The following is a 19,196-nucleotide window of genomic DNA, read 5'->3' on the forward strand; positions in this document are numbered from 1 at the left end:
CACAAAAAATCCTATAAAAAGGGAGTGTCGCTTTTTTTACAAGTTTGAGGTTTGTTTTCAGTTGTAGCCTACTAGCCTTCCAATTCCATGACAGAACCAGAGTTGACCAGATACTAGTTGCTCTGTAATAACTCGACTCTCTTCTTATACTCAGGCCCAAACAAAGAAAAGTTTCGACTCTGGTCTGATATCAGGATTACAAAAAATGGAGGAAACGGTAGAATCATCTGTTACAGAAGGAGAAAGCACGATTGAAAAAAGAGACAGAAAAGCTATGAGAGAATTTGAGGAGGGACTCGATCAACCCATGGATGAAGAAGCTAATATGCTCAAGAACATGAACAAAGAAAAGGTAACTACTGACTCTGTTTACTCAGTTTAAGTTTCATATAGAGAGTTTAGGTTTTTAGTTTTGTGTTTTCATCAGGGCCTATCAATGTTGATGCTACTAAGACTATCATTCCAAAGTCTAGGAATAGTTTACGGCGATCTAGGGACTTCTCCATTGTATGTGTTCTACAATACATTTCCTGATGGGATTAATGATAGTGAAGATGTGATTGGAGCTCTTTCTTTAATCATTTACTCTCTTCTGCTTATACCTCTCATCAAGTATGTGTTCATTGTCTGCAAAGCTAATGATAATGGTCAAGGTAAGCTACAAAACAAAAACAAGGTTGATCGATGTTTTCAAACCAAACCGGTTTAGTGTATACTGATGAATGTTTGTGCGCAGGTGGGACTTTAGCTATATACTCATTGCTTTGTAGGCATGCTAACGTCAATCTCATCCCGAATCAACAACGCAGCGATGAGAATCTCACGACTTATAGTCGAACTTTAGTCGCTGAAGGATCTTTTGCTGCTAAAACAAAGAAGTGGTTGGAGAGTAGACATTCAAAGAAGAGAGCCCTTCTGGTCATTGTTCTTCTAGGGACGTGTATGATGATAGGTGATGGTATCTTAACCCCAGCCATCTCTGGTAACTAAGCTCCTCCTCCTTTCTACTTCTTTAACTTGGCAAGTTTTGTCAAACTTTCAGCCAATCTTCAAAAAAATCACTAGGCGATAATTAAACGTTTTATAGGGTCATGCACATTTAGGCGCCAACTACAATTTTTTTCCGCTTATGACCGATTTGCCGCCTAGTAGACGTTTAACCCAATTTTAAGAACACTGTCCAGCTTACAAAACCTTCCTTTTTCACAGTTCTTTCAGCTACTGGTGGGATCAAAGTCAACAATCCAAAAATGAGCACCGGTAACATGTTAAATTCAAGTTTCCAGTCGGTTTAGCTTTTGCTCACTTGCTATGATCCTTTTGTTTTGCAGACATCGTTGTGTTTGTGTCTATCGTTATTTTAATTGGACTGTTCAGTATGCAACACTATGGTACAGACAAGGTTGGATGGCTCTTTGCGCCAATTGTCCTTATTTGGTTCCTCTTCATTGGAGCCACTGGTATATACAACATCTGCAAACACGACACTCGCGTTTTAAAGGCATTTTCACCAACATATATATATGTGTACTTCAGAAGACGAGGACAAGATGGTTGGATTTCTCTCGGTGGCATTCTTCTCAGCATAACAGGTAAAGCTAGCTTCAGATAATTTTTTTTTTTTTACAGCTATCTCTAAAATGTTTCTATTACCCATAACGAAAGTTAGAAACTACTTATAAAATGTTTATTGTTAAAAATTGTAGGCACAGAGGCACTATACGCAGACATTTCTTATTTCCCTTTACAAGCGATACAGCTAGCTTTTACACTTTTTGTATTCCCTTGTCTACTTCTAGCATACTGCGGACAAGCTGCGTATCTTGTGAACCACAAGGAACACTACAAAGACGCCTTCTATGCATCTATCCCGGGTTTGTCCTAGACCTTTTCCAAAAGCTTTACAAGTCTTGAAGTCATACATAGTGTGCTTTTTCAGAACACTGAAACTCTCTTTTGCTTTGGCCCCATAGAAAGCGTATATTGGCCGATGTTAATAGTGGCGACCGGAGCTGCAATCGTTGGGAGCCAAGCTACCATATCAGGGACTTATTCACTGATCAAACAGGCTGTGTCTCATGGGTGTTTCCCTCGAGTTAAAATTGTTCACACTTCAAAGAAGTTCCTTTCTCAGATATATTGCCCTGATATTAACTGGATACTCATGATTGGTTGCATCGCCGTCACTGCGAGTTTCAAGAACCAAATAGATATCGGCAATGCATATGGTAAGTATTAAGTTAGATGATTTACCAACCTATAATTAATTGGTAGTAAGTGACCTAATCCATATCTTTTATATATTATTTAAGATCTCTTGCAACTTCCTACGTGGAGTTGTGCCTCTAATATGCCATTTCGATCGATATTATGGCTCTTTGACCATTTATCTCATAATATTTGATCAAATTTAGTGGACCAACTTTAGGCATGATGACTTATGGATCGGATTAGAAAGTATGGATTGAGCTCTGATACCCTATTAAATTAGATTAACTTCAAACCTAAAACTATTTATGATAAGTACATTGTCTCATCTCTTTATATATTATTTAGCATCCTTTCTAACTTCTGAGATTTTGGATTTTGTCTCTAATATGTCTCTCTCTAGATAATGTATCTTTAATCCTTAATCTTGAAATGTTTGGGCAAAGATCGATGAGTCTAGTTTAGCTTGGTCAATTATAGTTCGATTAGACTGAGCGTTAATACTATATTAAATTAGATGAGTTTACAACCGAAAACCAACTGGTATAAATGGATTGGTACATATCTCTTACATGTTAGCTAAATCCTTCTAACTTCTAATGTAGGACTTTTGTTCCTAACTTAATAGTAAGATGTACATGAATAGAGGTCGGTATTTTGGTTAGATTTTGAGCATTTGTTTGACCCTTTTGGTATCTTGGTGAATATTAGGGACTGCGGTTATGGTCGTGATGATTGTGACCACATTACTGATGGTGCTGACCATGCTTCTCGTGTGGAGGTGCCACTGGATCCTTGTCCTTATATTCGCCGTTCTCTCGCTAGTAGTAGAACTGTCTTATTTCTCGGCTGTGCTCCTAAAGGTCAATGAAGGAGGATGGGTTCCGCTCATCATAGCAGCATTCTCTCTTCTGGTAATGTTTGTTTGGAATTACGTAACAGTCAAGAAATATGAGTTTGAAGTGTATAGCAAAGTTTCCATGAGTTGGATCCTCGGTCTCGGTCCCAGCCTTGGGCTTGTACGTGTCCCTGGGATCGGGTTAGTCCACACGGAACTAGCGAGTGGTGTCCCTCACATCTTCTCTCATTTCATCACAAACCTCCCCGCGATCCACTCTGTCGTAGTCTTTGTATGCGTCAAGAACCTCCCCGTCTATACTATTCCTGAAGAAGAGAGGTTTATGGTGAAGAGAATCGGACCAAAGACATTCCGAATGTTCCGCTGCGTAGCCAGGTACTGTCCTTTCTTCTTCTCAGTTCTTTAGACAAAGAGGTTTAAGACCGTTGAAATAACTAATATAAATGTTATAGGTATGGTTACAAAGATCTACATAGGAAAGACGACAACTTCGAAAACCAACTGTTCGATAACCTCTTCTCTTTCATCCAAACTGAAACAATGATGGAGTCATATTCAAACTATAGCAACAGCGCGTATTACGTCAACCATACACACGTGTCCAGAGATGAACTGATCTGTAACAACAACAACTACGACAACAACAATAACAACATGGTTGTGTTCTCATCGATGTTCGACACGATAATTCCACCTGATTCACCGCATAGTGCAATGAGTTTCAGTGAGAACTACATAGTGGAGGAAGAGGAGGAGGAGGAGGAGGGTGAGGATGAGTTGGAGTTTTTAAAGACTTGTAAAGAGACAGGGGTTGTCCATATCATGGGAAACACCGTGGTGAAGGCAAGAAAAGGATCATTGCTTCCAAAGAAGATAGCCATTGACTATGTTTATCGGTTTCTTGCTAAGATGTGTAGGGCGAATAGTGCTATCTTACATGTTCCTCATGAAACCCTTTTGAACGTTGGACAAGTCTATTATGTTTAGCTTTTTTTTTTTTTTTTGTAAACAACTGCTGATAAAAGGGTAATAAAGGAGACCAATCACAACTTCACAAGACTAGACCATGGAAACTGTTGTGTCATTGGTCACGTTGAAGTTCTTTATAAAGATGAATCTTTGCGTTTATTAGAAGTCTTGACGCAGTCCCAAGAACCAAGATTCAACAGATGGCTAGATTAGCATTGTGGACTTACTATATGACAATATAATAATATACTTGATAATGATATTTTACAAATAAAGGCCATCACGATGATCCAATCACTTAGAACCAAGAGCCCGTCAAGGAAGCTATAATTTGATTTTATCTTCTTTATTGGGCAATTTGGGATTTAATTCTTCTTTATTAGCCACCAAAGCTTGGAACTCAATAAAACAATTTAGAAGTACTACATTTGACCAGCGGAACAATAGCAACGATTATACTACAAAATGCCATTTAATTCGAGGATTTCTTTTTTAGACGCCGTAGCAAATTATTGACCTAACATTCAAAGCTTACACGTAATTACTGTTTTTACTAAATACTTCAATTAAGTTTTTTTTTCTCATTCACATCTACTTTTGCTTTTTCGGGATTTCTTGATGGAGATATCCGAACGACTAAGGGCAGGATTATCGGGGGAGAGGGAGGAGTTTTTAGTGGGTTTTTAAGGGGAGGGACACAAAAAGAAAAAAATGGATTGCAGAAAAGCCAGAATAAGAATAGCTGTTGGCTGGTTTTTTGCACTGTTCGCGGATCCCACTGACACGTGACGGCCCGCGATTAGTTGGGTTTTTTTTTTATTCAGACAAAAAAAATTAAAAAACCCATTTGGTTTTCAGCGTTAATCATGATCTAACAAAATTGCTTGCCCTGAATGTAATTATATGCCCATGCTGGACTGACGATAGACTCACGTCCTCTTACCACTCTCCATTGATTAAGGCATAACAAATTCGATCCCAAATTGACAATTCTTGATAAGTATTAGAATCCAAAAGTGATGTCTACCATTAGTTTGGTAGTATCCTAGAAAAGAGAAGTTTGGTGATGTAAGCCCAATATTTGTATTATTAGCCAGTAAGCTATCAACTTCAGTCCCTGGTCAAATCATTGTTCTGAAGTTTCATGACGTTAATGTATCTATATATTTTTATAAAAAGAGAAGTAATATTCCAATGACCGTTTCTCATCCGCCAAATCAATCATCTCTCGGGATCATTTCATGTTTCTACACTTGTCTCATCATCTGATTAGTATAATAGCAAAATTTCACAATTTAAAATTCCTACAACGATTCATAAAAAAAAACTGACATAAATAAATGCATTACGTAATAAAATAATATAAAACGACGTCCTTTATAAGAACCGACAAAATAAACAGAGAAGAAAAGTGAGAAACGCTTAAAACCTTTTCAAGAATACATGAACTCTTCCTCTTCCTCCTCCCCTAGTTCCACTTCAAAGTTTCTTGATTTGGGATCTGCGATCGGACAAAAGGAAGTGAAGAAAATTTTGGTCTTGTTTCTCGGCTTAGCTGCTTCATGTCTACTTCTTTACAAAACAGCTTATCCTCTTCCTCAAGAGCTCCAGGTCAACAATCTCACCTCTCCTCGTCCTTTGCTCGATCACCCCTCTTCGTCTTCTCCACAAACAGTAAGCTGTTAATACTCATGCTGTCATGCATATGTCTCAATCTGTGCTCTGTCCGGAATGGTTTGATTTTTTTTGGAATCTTTAATCAGAAACGTGTTTCTTGTTTCTTTCAGAGATCAAAGTCAATCAGTTTTAGAGAAGTTCTGGAGAATGCGTCCACAGAAAATCGAACAGTTATCGTAACTACGTTGAATCAAGCGTGGGCAGAGCCGAACTCTCTGTTCGATTTGTTTCTTGAAAGCTTTCGTATCGGACAAGGAACACAGAAGCTACTTCAACACGTGGTTGTTGTTTGCTTGGATCCCAAGGCATTTGATCGGTGCTCACAACTTCACCCTAATTGCTACTATTTAGAAACCTCAGGAACTGATTTCTCCGGCGAGAAACTGTTTGCTACTCCTGATTACCTCAAAATGATGTGGAGGAGAATCGAGCTTCTCACACAAGTGCTTGAAATGGGATTTAACTTCATCTTCACGGTACTCATCTTAATCACCCTTTACAAATCTTTGTTCTTTAAAAATCTTTTGGATCAATCTACGAACAAGAAAATCTATTTGTAGATAACTTACGGTTACGGTTGTCTTAGAGGATGTAAGTTACATTTGCATTAGCATAGGACCCATATAAAAGTTAACATAAATTATCTATATTTTCAATTCCAAGGTTTTAAGAAAATTAGTTACACATAATGTATTGTCTGAATTTAATACATAAGGCCCTACGCAATTAAAAAAAATATCACAGCTAATATTACATCTACCTAACTAATGCATGGTAGTCCATTAATAATTGAAGAGTTCACAGTAAATAAATTAAACGCAAAATTATTGTCCAAGTGTGAATTTTAGAAAAATAAAGTACAACCATATGTGTGAATAGTAAATGCTACATTTGATATAAGAAATTCAATTAAACAAAACGATGTTAACTTTGAAAATCTCCTATATATATTTAGGATGCAGATATAATGTGGCTTAGAGATCCATTTCCTCGGCTATATCCAGATGGGGATTTTCAGATGGCGTGTGATCGATTCTTCGGTGATCCTTATGACTCAGACAATTGGGTAAACGGAGGCTTCACTTACGTGAAATCAAACCACAGAAGCATTGAGTTCTACAAGTTTTGGTACAAATCTCGTCTAGATTATCCAGAGTTACATGACCAAGATGTGTTCAACAAGATCAAACACGAGGCTATAGTCTCAGAGATTGGGATCCAGATGAGATTCTTTGACACGGTTTACTTTGGTGGGTTTTGTCAGACGAGCAGAGACATAAACTTGGTGTGTACGATGCATGCTAATTGTTGTATTGGATTAGAGAAGAAGCTTCATGATCTTAATCTCGTTCTTGATGACTGGCGAAAATATTTGTCTTTATCTGAACAAGTTATGAATACGACTTGGAGTGTTCCTACGAAGTGTTTGTGAATTGAAAGACTTGAATTCAGTTTGAGGGGCAACTTTGTTGTTTAATTTGTGTAAAGCATAAAGCTTTCAAAAATGAATAATTGTGTTTAAAGAAATAATCTTATCTTTATTTTCATCTTTGGTAAAAGCTATATTAGTCAAGAATCAAAGAAAGAGTCAAGAATCATCTATCGGTTCCGATTGGTGACACGTGGACTTAGAGTTGATTTACAATAAAAGTTATAACTCGATGTAATTTGCAGTAAAAACTATGTGGTAGAAACTGTAGATTTATGTAGTGAAATCGCAGTAAAAATAATATGAATTACAAATATTTTGTAATTATTGACTGGTAACGTTTTTGATGTATAAGTTGCAGTATATATATCAATAATAATAACATTTAACAATAATAGCTTAACATGTTAACAAAAAAATTAGCAATAATAATTAAATTTATTATAAAATTGATTAAATTTAAAATATATTAAACTAAATAAATTAAATTTAACTAAATTAAGGAAATACAGTAATATAATTATGTAAATATTCTACCAAAATGTACATATATATTTACATATAATTTAATGTATGTAAAAACCTTTAGTTACCAAATAGATTTAGCAATTAAATTATAGAAATAATATTAGATAGTTTAAATATAACTAGTAACTAGTAAACATCTATATAAAAGAAATGTTCACGTGAGAACTATGAATGCTTCTTAAAAAAATTGTTGAAGTTCAAAAAGTAACCGTATGATAACTGACATACAACCAAAAAAAAACTAATTCAACTTCTAATACATGGCATTTTGTTTGATGTTGAGTTAGAGCATCTCCAAAAGCTCCCTTATAACTTCAAATATAAGGTTTTGTGCACTCCAAAAACAATCTTAAAACTTTAAATTTTAAGGTTTTGTACAGTGAAACTTCAATATAAGGTTTCACTGTACAAAACCTTATATTCAAGGTTCTTTACTTTTCTAGTCTTTTTACTTATCTAACTTTCAAATAATGTTAATAACTTTTATTGTTTAATCATTTTAGTCCTTTTTAATACAAAATATTTAAGTAATACTACAACAAATATAATACAAAGACTAAATAATGTTATTACATGATATAATAACAGCGTGTATTATTATGCATAACATGATTATTGAAGATGAATGTGATATGAAAATACTTTAATTGATTATATATGGGAGCATTGTGAAAGTAATTATAATGAATAATTATGTAATTTATTTAAATTAAATGAATAATTTTGTATGTTTTTATTTACATACAATATTTTACTATAATATAATATTTTATTTATTAATTTTGTTTATAATACTTTTGTTGTATATTTTATAGTTATTGTAAAAGATTTATGCTTTTAGTTAAGTTTTATCAAACATAAGGACTATTATATAAAATACAAAAATTTAAGGTTTAATATAAAGTTTTGCTTTCGGAGAGAAACACTCTCAAACCTTATGTTTGAAGTTTTGCCAAAATTTAAAATAAATGGGCTTTTGGAGATGCTCTTAAAGCTTGAGTTATCAATTTTTTCAAAGAGTTAACTCAAAATTGTAACTCATATATAATACATTATAACTCAAACACTAACTAAAAGAATTAAAAATAACTCATGAATAGTAACATTTTTGAATTATGACTCTAACTCAAACTTAATCAATGGTAACTCATGTTACCAATCAATATAGTCTCCTCCCAGATATTGAAATTCGAACTTGTGCTCAGTAACTTTAATTTTTTTGTGAGATTCGTAAATCAACTCTACTAGCCATCTATTACGGCGTATTGGGCCTTATTGTTAGTACAAAATTTATCCTACCTTGAGATTTAAGTACAAACTTGTTGTACGTAATGTCTCTCCAAGAGCTTACAAACTGAAAATTAAAAATTTGATACATGTCATTTGTATAAACGGAAATCCAGTAAAATTTACAATGATTCGTTGGATTATAATTGTAGATTTTTTTTTGTAAAGTTTTGTATGCACCAATATTCGTTATGGCTGTATGATTTTGTATGTGACTGTTTTAAAATTAGAGAATGATCGGTAACTAATTGATATGTGCTGTTAATTATTTATTTAATAAAAAATAAAATCTAGTATAAAATATAATTTCATTTATAATATTAGTTATCTTATATTCATATAAAATTTTGTTTAATAATGTGGTACTGTTAAGATATATTTATAAAAATAATATATATTTAACTAATTTTGCTATTGGTATATGATAATTTGAATTTTTATACCATAAATTAAATATATGTAACAACAAAAATTATAATAACAAATAAATATTTTTTTTTGCTACGGCACTTGTAAAGCAAGGAATTAGGGCTGTCAGAGATAATGAATCTACAAGACTGCAACCATTCTATTTTTTGTTAGTTTGGGTTGTGAGTGTTTTAAGGAAAAGCTTGATTGGTTTAAGTTTGTGTATGTGAACAAAGGCTGTAAAATACAACAATTATTCCTTTAGTTGAATATCGTGATATATTTTGAATATTTAAAAAGATAATGAACTATTTCTACTGGTGTATTTAATTGCATCAAACAAATCATTATCGTTTTAAGAAATAGAATAAAATTTAAACGAAATATTAGAAGTCCATTGTGATTTGTTCAAAATGAGGCTGCCAAGTTATCCGGTTTACTTTTTATATTATTTTGGAAAATTATTGCTTGGTTTCTTGAGATTGAGAAAACAATCTTTTACTAAGATCAAGTTATTACTATTCTTGCGAAGCAAGTAATTGATCTCTTTGAGTATTTTACTATATACAAAGTAAAATTGGAAGAATTATATAAATAAAAATATGAACTTGTGAAATAATTAACTAAATAAAGAAAAACCTAAAATCCTTAATATCTTATGTTTATCAATAGCTTTTTGTTTTGTCTTTTTTTTTCCAAAATCAATACATAAATTATTTTGATTATATCATGTAATTAGATACCAAAAAGCAGACACCCATTAATGTTTTCTATCACAAAGTCACAAACAATATTGTGTGATACTAAAAATATGCCTTTTTCTTTTGACCTAGCAGTCACCTTACAACGGGAGGCACGTAGAATGAAGAGGAGGTCGAAGAGAATAAGGAGAAGACAAAGCGACATATGCAAGAGCCACGAACCGTGGCAGGAGTTTCCTTCTGATCTCGTGATAGAGATTCTCACGAGACTCCCTGCTAAATCCCTTATGAGGCTCAAATCCGTCTCTAAGCTCTGGTCAACCTTGATTTGTTCCCAATATTTCACCAACCTTTCATCAGCGCCACGTATATACATGTGGCTGGGCTTCGACAAAGAGAAGATATTAGTATCATCGTCATCTTCTCCTGACTTGGACGGTTCTTTTGTAGTTGACCAAGATTTGACAATCTCAGCGATGAAAGGCTACTCCGTCTCTCATGTTTACCGCGGTTTGATGTGCTTTACAAAAGGCACAAATGCACAAATATATAACAGTACCACTAAGAAACTTGTCGTCTTACCTGACATAGAGGAATCCAACATCATAGCAAAAGATCACAAGTTTAATAAGATCATATACCATATATCGCACACGACCCTGTTCATGATCAATATAAAGTGGTTTGCATAGTTTCAAGACTCAAAGTTGTAAAGCTCTTGCTAGAGCATTGGGTCTTCACACTAGGAGGAGGTGTATCAAGTCGATGGAGAAAGATTCCATGCACATGTCCACCACATAGCCCTTTCACACGAGGATTGACTATCAATGGGAGTATGTATTACCTAGCTTTGGTTCCTAATTCGATTAAACCCCTGTTTGTGAGATTCGATATTAGTTCTGAAAAACTCAGTGTGCTCCAAAAACCTGAAGATGCCTTTTGGTGTCGGTATTATTATACTGAGATTATAGAATACGATGGAAGAATAGCTATTTTAGACCATGCCGATCTTGTACATGACGGTGTGATGGATCTATGGGTAAGGGAAGATGAAGAGAAGAATAGGTGGTCAAGGATGAAGCGGGTGTTGCATCCTTCTCAAATGAATATGATAAAAACGCATATAGTCCATAACATGAGTTTGAGGGTACAAGGTACAACTAGAAACGGTGACGTTATCTTGGTTCCTCAACATATATTTCGTATTGGACCCGACCAGTTTAACGTTTTACCTCAAGTTACAACTCATTTCTACGTGTTTCTTTACAATCTACAAAAGAACCATTTTAGAAAAGTTGAAATCAAATCCAACCGCTACAACACCAAAAGATGGGACGTTGTTGGATTTGACGATATTGAGAACTTAATGTATCTCTGATCGCTTTGTGCGTGTGTGTTTTATTTTTTTATTTTATATGTTTATGCAATCATTTTATTTAGTTTTGTTTGGATGTTTTGCTCAACTAAAGTTTTTTTTAAAATGAAATGCAGTTGTGTCTTTCATAAAGGCTTTATCAATGTTTGATGTTTCGGCTTATCAATGTTTGATGTTTCTTTCTCTCTCCCTTTTCAAACCTTCCAATCACTGGGAAACAAAATTTATTTTCTTCTTTGCATATTCGAAAACAATTTGATTTACTTTAGATCTGATACAAGTTACATAAATATGATATAAGCTAACATAAGAGATCAAGCGAGTTTCCGATTCAAGTCATGCAATACAATTACGAGCCCACAGTCGAGGTCACTTGAGTTTTGTTTCTGATATGGTGTCTTTGGGAATTTGATGACAATTATATAATGTGATTTTATAGGTGTTCAAGTTTAGAAATAAAAACAGCATTTGGTTTGATGACATAAACGAACATGTGAACATGTAAAAAAAAACTGTTCAATTATCCATGTAAGAAGTACGAGTGAAGGCTCAGCTGGTACAGGAAACACTGAGAGCATCATTAACGGGGAGTCTATTGATGAGTCTCTCGTCCAATAAACAATTAGAAAAAGTTAAAGTAAGAGAAAGATAACAAATTTAGAACAAATAGGTGAGGTAAGACCAACTCCATTGGTTCTTAAAATGGGTTCTTAAAATTAATTTAATAGTTAATTGTGTACTTTATGAAGTTTAGAACCTCTATTAATGTAATTAGTTGTGTGAAGGTCCAATGGAAGAATCCTTATGAGATTCTTAAATATTTTTTTTAGAAATTAAACTATTAAACTTAAATATTACAAAACTTATAAATTATTGGATTTCATAACATTTAAACCAACATGACATAAAAACATATGAAAAATAGAAATACAAATTTATAAGTAGAAAGCCATCCAATGAGCTTGTAGTTGGATTCCTAGGCTGGCTTTGGGTATTATTATCATCCTCTTCTTCATTACTATCAAGACTCTCTTCATCTTCGGGTTGAGAATCGTTGTCTCCTTTAGCACAGACTTGGACTTTCATGTGAGGAGGCAAACTTGGAGAAACACCGCTGTGGTGCGCATACTTTGATGAGAAATAGTTGAATGTCAGGTTCAAGCTGGTCACCAAGACACAGAGAGAGAGATATAAGTTATGTCGGTAATTATAACGGATACAGCAGCATAAACAACAACAAGAAGCTTTATCTTTCTTTACCTATTCCAAGCTGGAAGAGTTAGCATTGTGTATGCAAGCTTGATCTTGCGTGCAAGTCCAGAGAAGGACTTGAAAGCAGCAGCAGCTTCTCGTACTGCACGCTCTCGGATGCTGCCACGCCCACTCAAACTGTAACACGAGACAAGAAAGCAAGGAGCTTTAGCCAGGAATTGGTGATTATTATTTTAAAGTTTGAAGCTTGGGGGTATCGAAGATCAGAAACTTTAGACGACAAAAGAGTACCTTTGGTCCCTTAACAGCAAGATGGTCTCCAACACACATCTCCCTGAAATGATGAGACATCCTTCCTTGCGGATACATCTAGCTTCACAATGTTAAACATGGTTCCGTTTTTCTTTATTTTGCAGAGAGTTGAGAGACAACACATTTTGATTTTAGTTTTTAAAATGAGGAAACCAGAACATCATCTGAAATATTAATACCTCTAACTACGTTCTTGTCTAAAGGTAGACCAGCTACAACACCATGTTCAAAATTCAGGAACAATGATAAGGTTTAGACAAAAATTCAAGACCAAGTTTGATCCTTTTTTTAACATGTAGCTTCAAAGAGTAAACGCTAAAAACAAAGGCAGATCAAACTCAACAGCTAGAAAATGATTAAATCCCAGGAGCTAAAATGAAAATGAAAATACCTGCATGTTGAAGGATGAACTGATAATCCCTAGAAGCAAGATAACAGATGCTAAGTAGAGCATGATATGATTATTAGCCATGAATCTCCGTCTTCTCCCTGATACAAAAAAATCCAGAATCAAACAATGATTAGGGTTTACGGATTGATTACCGAACGGCGATTCAGTGAGGAGAGGTGATTTCAATTCCAACGAGGAGATTCACAAGATTCAAATCAACACATAAACTCAAAGAATTCGAACACAGATTTGGAGAAGGAGAGCAAAGCCGATGAGAAAGAGAGAGACTGAGAGAAGAGACCAATACACAGAAGACACGTATGGGATGCTTAGTGGTTCTAAAACCCCTTAGTTTAGGGCCGGTTCTTTGGTTTTATCTCATTTTTCATTTATTTATTTTTTGGTTTTTTTTTTAGAACCCTTTCTAAAAGACTCCGATGGAGGTGTTCTAAGTAGGTTTATAAAGAGACGTTGCAGAGTTTTGGAGAAACCCATTTAATACATATCTTTTTTTATTGGTTTAACAAAAAAACAAAAGTAAAAAATTAAGAAAACAATATTTAATTGGTTGATAGACTTTAAACACTCCCTTAGCTCTGTGGATGCTTTTAGAGCAACATTATCGGTCAAGTCTTTAAAAAAGCGTTCAAAAACAAAATATTACTTTAATTAGATCAATAAATTTTAATGTGAACTATATAATTAGATTAGTTGGATACATGTGCAAAAAAAAGAAGTATTAAGATGAAGACACTTAGAAGAAAGATCCCGAAGAGCATTTCAAATGAGAACTTATTTTCATTCTCTCTTCGACTTTTTACATTTTTTATAATCTTAGATACTATTTAAAAACCAAAGTTGGAAGTGCTTTTAATCAACTGATAAACTAAGTGACTATTTTTTCATACAGAAGATGCTAATTTGCTAACGGCAAAATGCGCATACGACTGAAACTTGAATGATAAGAATAATTGTTATTTGTAGAAGCACTATAAAACATTCAGAATCTTCACTATTCAAGTTTCTTATACTTAAAATTTTACAATTAACTTAACTATTGATTTAATTTTTTAATAGGTTGAACGATTAATAGGTTTGGAAACAAACTTTTGAAAATAGAAAAACATTAATTTAGTTGTTGTTTTGGGAATTTGAATACAACTTTTGTTAATGCAAGAAACAAGAAGTTTGACATGCATTTTAAGTGAATAACAAATCACATTGGCCACAACTATATGTATATTATATGATTTTGAACTATATACAACATCAATATAAATATTTTGAATAAAATGAGAGAAATAATTAAACTGTAAATATATGATTAAGTATACATATATTCGGTTATCTTCGTATATCCGTTCGAGGTTTGGATATTAGACGTTCGAATTCAGATATCCAACATGTCCTAACTTAATATCTGTTCGGGTATTTTATTACTTCGTTTCAGATTTTTCCGGGTCGGATTCGGATTCAGATTCAGGTAAAATGCCCTAGTGTAAACAAAAAATGGTTTAATTTTAAAGTAACCAAGACCATTAAAGATTCATATAAAGCAGGCCACTATAAGGCCCAAATAACTAATATACACAGTGACTACTCCGCGCCAACTAAACGACAGTCATCACTATCCATCCATCACTACTTCTCTTCAATTTGTTTCCCTAAACCCTTCAGAAATTAGGGTTCCTCGTTGGTTATGAAAAGATGAATTTGATTTCCAAATCCTTGACGAGAATCGAATGCTCTCCGCTTTTCCATCCCCAAATCTCATCCGGAAATCGAATCACCCCTCAGCGAATCCGTTTCCACACCGCCGCCGCCGCTGTCTCCGGGAGTGGCGGAAAGAAACAAAGAGCCAAGGCGCCTCCGGAGATTGTGACGGCGAAGAAGGAGAAGGAATCGGGTCGGCCAAATGAGATAGCCTACGAGAAGGAAGCAGCGAATTGGGTGAACCTGATTGGGTTTGTGGATCAGCCAGTTCAATTCGAGGCTTCTTCCGACGGGAAGTTCTGGGCAGGCACTGTTATCTCCCAGAGGTCTTCTTCAGATTCCTCTGCTTTCTGGTACTACTTCCTCCTCTTCCTCTATAGGAAACGCATTCTTTGGTGTGATTATGATGTAAAGGTTGTGGCTTTGCTTGTCAGGATTCCGATAATATTCGAAGGTGATTTAGCGAAAACAGCAGATCGATATATAAGTAAAGACGATCTTATTCATGTTTCTGGCAAGCTTTTTATTGATTCCCCTCCTCCAAATATGACTTATGCTCAATCCAATGTCCAGGTTAGCATTTTTCTCCTTCAGTTTTGTTTGCTTGTTTTTTAGTTTTCTACAGAATCTTTGTAACCTTGAGGTGGTTTTGCTCACAACAGGTATTGGTACAGAATCTTAGCTTTGTGCAGCCTGCTTCTCCGCCTTTGGTTATATCATCATCATCTAAAAAGGAAGAAAACGGCGTTAGGAAGCGGCCTGCTTCACCGCCTGTGGTTGTAGCAGCGTCTGAAAGTGGCATTAAGAAACAGCCTGGTATATCTCTTATCAACTCTTATTTAGTGTCATGGTGCAAAACCCATTTTTTTCTTATATCCATAAGGTCTGAGTGAGGCTCTTAGGAAGAATGTTTTTTTTTGTAATATCTGGCTAACCATTGTTTTCAACTCTTTGGCTAATGGTTTGATCAATTTTTTTTTTGAGTCTCTAGCTAGAGCTAAGAAGAATATAGTTATGGATGAAGCTTCTGATTCTTGGAATCACCTCATTGAAAATCCTAAAGACTGGTGGGATCATCGTGAAAATAAAGCCAATGGATTGGTAAGTGGCCCATGTGCTTGACAACCTTCATCTTATCTTATTTCCGTTGTTTTGACTTCTCGGTTTTTCCTTGCATAGGTAAAACCAAGGCATCCTGATTTCAAAAGCAAGGACAGTAGTCTCTCACTGTGGCTTAATAAGGCTCCTTCTTGGGTTTTGCCGAAACTAGAAGGACTTGAGTTTGATGTTCTTGTCCGTAAAGGTAGAGGAGTGAAACAACTCAAAGGTAAAGTTCCCATTGTTTTCCATGTTTAAGATGTGTGCATTTATGTGGCATTTGTTCTTTATGTTTCTCTGAACCGAAGTCTGTCCTGAGATGTTGTAGGAGAAGAATCATGGAAAGAATTGGTTGAGAATCCTGATAAATGGTGGGACAATAGAATTGACAAGGTAGTACCATATTGTTTGCTAAATTTTGTCTTATCAATCTTTTGAATATCGACTATTTGATCACAAGATCGTTGTTGTTTGTGTAGAGAAACGCAAAAGCTCCTGATTTCAAACACAAGGAGACAGGTGAAGCACTTTGGCTAAATGAGTCTCCTACTTGGGTGTTATCAAAACTGCCACCAGTCAAGAAGAGACAAGAAATCACCGTCTCGTAGCCTTATTAGAATCGTTATCGCCTTGTAAAGAGCTCCAAGTGTTTACAGAATTAATCATTTTTCAATCTCTAAGTTAACGCATCAGAGTTGCTATGAATCTTTGGTCACTATACTTGATACAAAATAGCTCAACGGAAATGGCTAAAAATCTCAAGTAAAATAGGCAGGCTAAATTTTAAAAGAATGATTTGCAAAAATATTTCAAGTTAACTGATGCAACCAAACAATGTAGAAAGCTGACTAACAAAACTATGTACTCTACAACTTAATAAAAAGTGTTGCTCTGATTATCCCCTCCTGATTCAGCTCATTCCACAGCAGCAAGCATCATGTCTCTGTCTAGTATCTTCTCCCCTGTGGAAACTGAAAATATTGACTATATCAGCAACAAATATGTGTGGAAAATGGAATGTACTTAAATGCAAGATTATTTACGGTCAAGAACTTACTTGGTCAGAACCCTGTTGACCTGCTGGATTATTGTTGTTCCAGTCTCCAGCTGCATTCCTCTGCTCAGCCTGTGGAATTGTTTGATTCACCTCTAGTCCAGGTCCGGCATATCCCTGACTATATCCAAGATTGGGATTTCTAGCTCCTGGTGCAGGACCATAGTTCCCATTCATAGGCCCTCCTTGGTTGTAACCTCCTTGTGGTCCTTGGCTATAGTTACTAGGTCCCCCTTGACCGTAACCACCTGGTGGTCCTTGGAATGGAGGCACCGGAGATCCCTGGCCTTGATTGTAACCTGCCTGATATGGAGGTGGTGGAGATCGCGGCGGTCCTTGGTTGTAACCTCCCTGAAATGGTGGAGGAGGAGCTTGATTTCCTTGTCCTGGAGGACCATAGCTCTGCTGAGGACCACCATAGCCTCCTCCACCACCTTGCATTGGCGGTTGCTGACCATAATTTGGGTTTCTTTGGAAATTTTGAGGACCGCCTTGACGGTCAGATCTCTGATTGAACTTATCACGGGTTCTTCTGTTAGCCTGAATTGGTGGCGGCCTGTGTGTGATAACTCCATTCTCATATTTATCTCCTGAAGAAAAACAAGAAAATATTAAAAAAAGAAATTGTAGAGTTGCAAGAATCAGCATGGGAAGGTTCTGCAAAACCCCCTGCTCACCTCCATACGCTTTGTTCACGGGATCAATGTATGAATCTGGCAACACAAACACAACTCCGGGTAGATCTGTTAACAAGCCAAAACAAGTGAGAAATCTAGTGAAAATAGCTTCTTCGAAAGGAAAAGAAAAAACAAGGCTATCCGAACTACACACCCTTGAACTTTTCGGATTCTTGTTCAGTCATGATAGCTTGAAACCCTTGGTATGTTGTTGTGCTACAGGCATACATCTTCGTCTTGGCCTCTTCCAAGCTGACTCAACCACAAACACCCAAAGAAAGACAAAAAAAAAAAAAAAAAAAAAAAAAGAGTAAATGTAAGCTGATGTCTTGTTTAGCTTCAAACGAAAAGCATCAGTAAAAACATCCCCACAAGAGACAAACCCATCTAACGCATTTCATATCCTAAAGGAACAGAGACACAAACACATACAAATAGATGTGTAATAAAAGAAAACAAAATTTCAAAGACCCAGACTTTGAAACTTCATGTAGTAAGAAACACAAAGCTTGCAGATCAATAGATCTCTCTTGTCTTACTGTCCAACTAAAGCATCAGTAAAACATCCACATCAGGCACAAACCTATATAATGCATTCCATATACAAAATGATCAAAGGAACAGTGACCACGAAAGTAGAAACACACACAAACTGATCGTGTAATAAAAGAAGATGAAATTTCAAAAGACCAAGACTTTTGTAATAACGAACCTGATACCAAGCCCAGCGGCGCAGGTTTGCTCGTAGGTAGAGACCATTTCCTCAGGAGACAAAGGATTATCCTTGGGGAAATCCATGGTGATGAGCCAGTGATTGAAATCGCATCCTTCGAACAGCACAGTGTCTTCCGTGATCTCATCGCCTTCTTTGTAGAGCTTGTACTGCCTCGTCGAAAACAGCCTCACCGGAGCTCGAGTAGTTGTTACTTCCGTTAAACGCGCTAAAACGGATCTCTGTACCAAAGGGAAATCGGCTGTTGGAGCAACGGAAGATGTAAATAGAGAGATTGATCGGTTAAGAAGTGAAGTTGCTGTGAGTAACGCTCGCCGGAGACGGTGAGATATCATCGCCATAACTGCCGGAGAAGAAGAGAGAAATGTTGAAAGAGTAGTGACGTAACTAGGGCTTTGTGGGGTTTTACAATAAATTAATAAATTGTAATTACCTTTAAAGCCCTTCTCGTTTCGATTCTTTTAAAATACACCCCTTTTGTTTTAATTGAAAATAATCCAAAAACTTAGGTATTAATGGGCTTTAAAGCGCGAATAAAAAGAGCTTATAAACGCTGTCGTTTTGA

General features: G+C 35.5%; 4 protein-coding genes, 1 long non-coding RNA gene and 1 pseudogene across 7 annotated transcripts; 4 read left to right on the forward strand and 2 right to left on the reverse strand.

Annotated features, from left to right (window-relative positions):
• On the forward strand, window positions 1-4,054 carry LOC125596565 (potassium transporter 9-like). 2 transcript variants are annotated; one of them, XM_048771644.1, is made up of 9 exons: window positions 1-352; window positions 428-653; window positions 737-982; window positions 1,210-1,260; window positions 1,332-1,592; window positions 1,707-1,878; window positions 1,978-2,228; window positions 2,920-3,442; window positions 3,520-4,054. In XM_048771644.1, exons 1-9 carry the CDS (start codon window positions 206-208, stop codon window positions 4,052-4,054), a joined length of 2,412 nt encoding a protein of 803 aa, XP_048627601.1. In that variant the 5' UTR covers window positions 1-205. The 2 variants fall into 2 exon arrangements, with proteins under 2 accessions (XP_048627601.1, XP_048627600.1); XM_048771643.1 differs by having other exon boundaries at window positions 1,707-1,874; window positions 1,974-2,228.
• Window positions 4,055-5,421: 1,367 nt separating this feature from the next.
• Window positions 5,422-7,262, forward strand: LOC106421097 (uncharacterized protein At4g15970-like). The gene is made up of 3 exons (XM_013861943.3): window positions 5,422-5,710; window positions 5,824-6,189; window positions 6,669-7,262. Exons 1-3 carry the CDS (start codon window positions 5,480-5,482, stop codon window positions 7,143-7,145), a joined length of 1,074 nt encoding a protein of 357 aa, XP_013717397.2. The 5' UTR covers window positions 5,422-5,479; the 3' UTR covers window positions 7,146-7,262.
• A 2,797-nt stretch (window positions 7,263-10,059) lies between these two features.
• Window positions 10,060-11,755, forward strand: LOC125596575 (annotated as a pseudogene).
• A 525-nt stretch (window positions 11,756-12,280) lies between these two features.
• LOC125596562 lies at window positions 12,281-13,759 on the reverse strand. 2 transcript variants are annotated; one of them, XR_007331131.1, is made up of 4 exons: window positions 13,357-13,759; window positions 12,945-13,026; window positions 12,702-12,830; window positions 12,281-12,603 (listed from the first exon to the last, which is right to left on the reverse strand). It is a non-coding gene; the product is annotated as an uncharacterized LOC125596562 (long non-coding RNA). The 2 variants fall into 2 exon arrangements; XR_007331132.1 differs by having other exon boundaries at window positions 12,945-13,022; window positions 13,357-13,708.
• Window positions 13,760-14,954: 1,195 nt separating this feature from the next.
• LOC106421197 (protein OSB2, chloroplastic) lies at window positions 14,955-16,872 on the forward strand. The gene is made up of 7 exons (XM_013862047.3): window positions 14,955-15,422; window positions 15,504-15,642; window positions 15,732-15,885; window positions 16,061-16,170; window positions 16,249-16,396; window positions 16,496-16,560; window positions 16,647-16,872. The coding sequence occupies exons 1-7, from the start codon at window positions 15,064-15,066 to the stop codon at window positions 16,773-16,775; spliced, it is 1,104 nt and encodes a 367-aa protein (XP_013717501.1). The 5' UTR covers window positions 14,955-15,063; the 3' UTR covers window positions 16,776-16,872.
• A 53-nt stretch (window positions 16,873-16,925) lies between these two features.
• On the reverse strand, window positions 16,926-19,018 carry LOC106421196 (multiple organellar RNA editing factor 1, mitochondrial). Its single transcript, XM_013862045.3, has 5 exons — window positions 18,611-19,018; window positions 18,053-18,150; window positions 17,899-17,964; window positions 17,225-17,811; window positions 16,926-17,138 (listed from the first exon to the last, which is right to left on the reverse strand). Exons 1-5 carry the CDS (start codon window positions 18,970-18,972, stop codon window positions 17,115-17,117), a joined length of 1,137 nt encoding a protein of 378 aa, XP_013717499.2. The 5' UTR covers window positions 18,973-19,018; the 3' UTR covers window positions 16,926-17,114.
• Between the last annotated feature and the right edge of the window lie 178 nt (window positions 19,019-19,196).

This window comes from Brassica napus, unplaced genomic scaffold (genome assembly GCF_020379485.1).
Source record: "Brassica napus cultivar Da-Ae unplaced genomic scaffold, Da-Ae ScsIHWf_1230;HRSCAF=1757, whole genome shotgun sequence".
NCBI classification, from domain to species: Eukaryota; Viridiplantae; Streptophyta; class Magnoliopsida; order Brassicales; family Brassicaceae; genus Brassica; species Brassica napus.

Bases quoted from the DNA above. Each gene is read 5' to 3' on its own strand.
- LOC125596565 (XM_048771644.1), top strand. From the start codon at position 206: ATGGAGGAAACGGTAGAATCATCTGTTACAGAAGGAGAAAGCACGATT. The intron at 654-736 runs GTAAGCTACAAA...GTTTGTGCGCAG, and splicing joins AGCTAATGATAATGGTCAAG to GTGGGACTTTAGCTATATAC. The intron at 1,261-1,331 runs GTAACATGTTAA...TTTGTTTTGCAG, and splicing joins CAATCCAAAAATGAGCACCG to ACATCGTTGTGTTTGTGTCT.
- LOC106421097 (XM_013861943.3), top strand. From the start codon at position 5,480: ATGAACTCTTCCTCTTCCTCCTCCCCTAGTTCCACTTCAAAGTTTCTT. The intron at 5,711-5,823 runs GTAAGCTGTTAA...TGTTTCTTTCAG, and splicing joins CTTCGTCTTCTCCACAAACA to AGATCAAAGTCAATCAGTTT. The intron at 6,190-6,668 runs GTACTCATCTTA...ATATATATTTAG, and splicing joins GATTTAACTTCATCTTCACG to GATGCAGATATAATGTGGCT.
- LOC106421197 (XM_013862047.3), top strand. From the start codon at position 15,064: ATGAATTTGATTTCCAAATCCTTGACGAGAATCGAATGCTCTCCGCTT. The intron at 15,886-16,060 runs GTATATCTCTTA...TTGAGTCTCTAG, and splicing joins TGGCATTAAGAAACAGCCTG to CTAGAGCTAAGAAGAATATA. The intron at 16,171-16,248 runs GTAAGTGGCCCA...TTCCTTGCATAG, and splicing joins AAAATAAAGCCAATGGATTG to GTAAAACCAAGGCATCCTGA.
- LOC106421196 (XM_013862045.3), bottom strand. From the start codon at position 18,972: ATGGCGATGATATCTCACCGTCTCCGGCGAGCGTTACTCACAGCAACT. The intron at 18,151-18,610 runs GTTCGTTATTAC...TGGTTGAGTCAG, and splicing joins GCCGCTGGGCTTGGTATCAG to CTTGGAAGAGGCCAAGACGA. The intron at 17,812-17,898 runs GTGAGCAGGGGG...GTTTTTCTTCAG, and splicing joins CGTGAACAAAGCGTATGGAG to GAGATAAATATGAGAATGGA.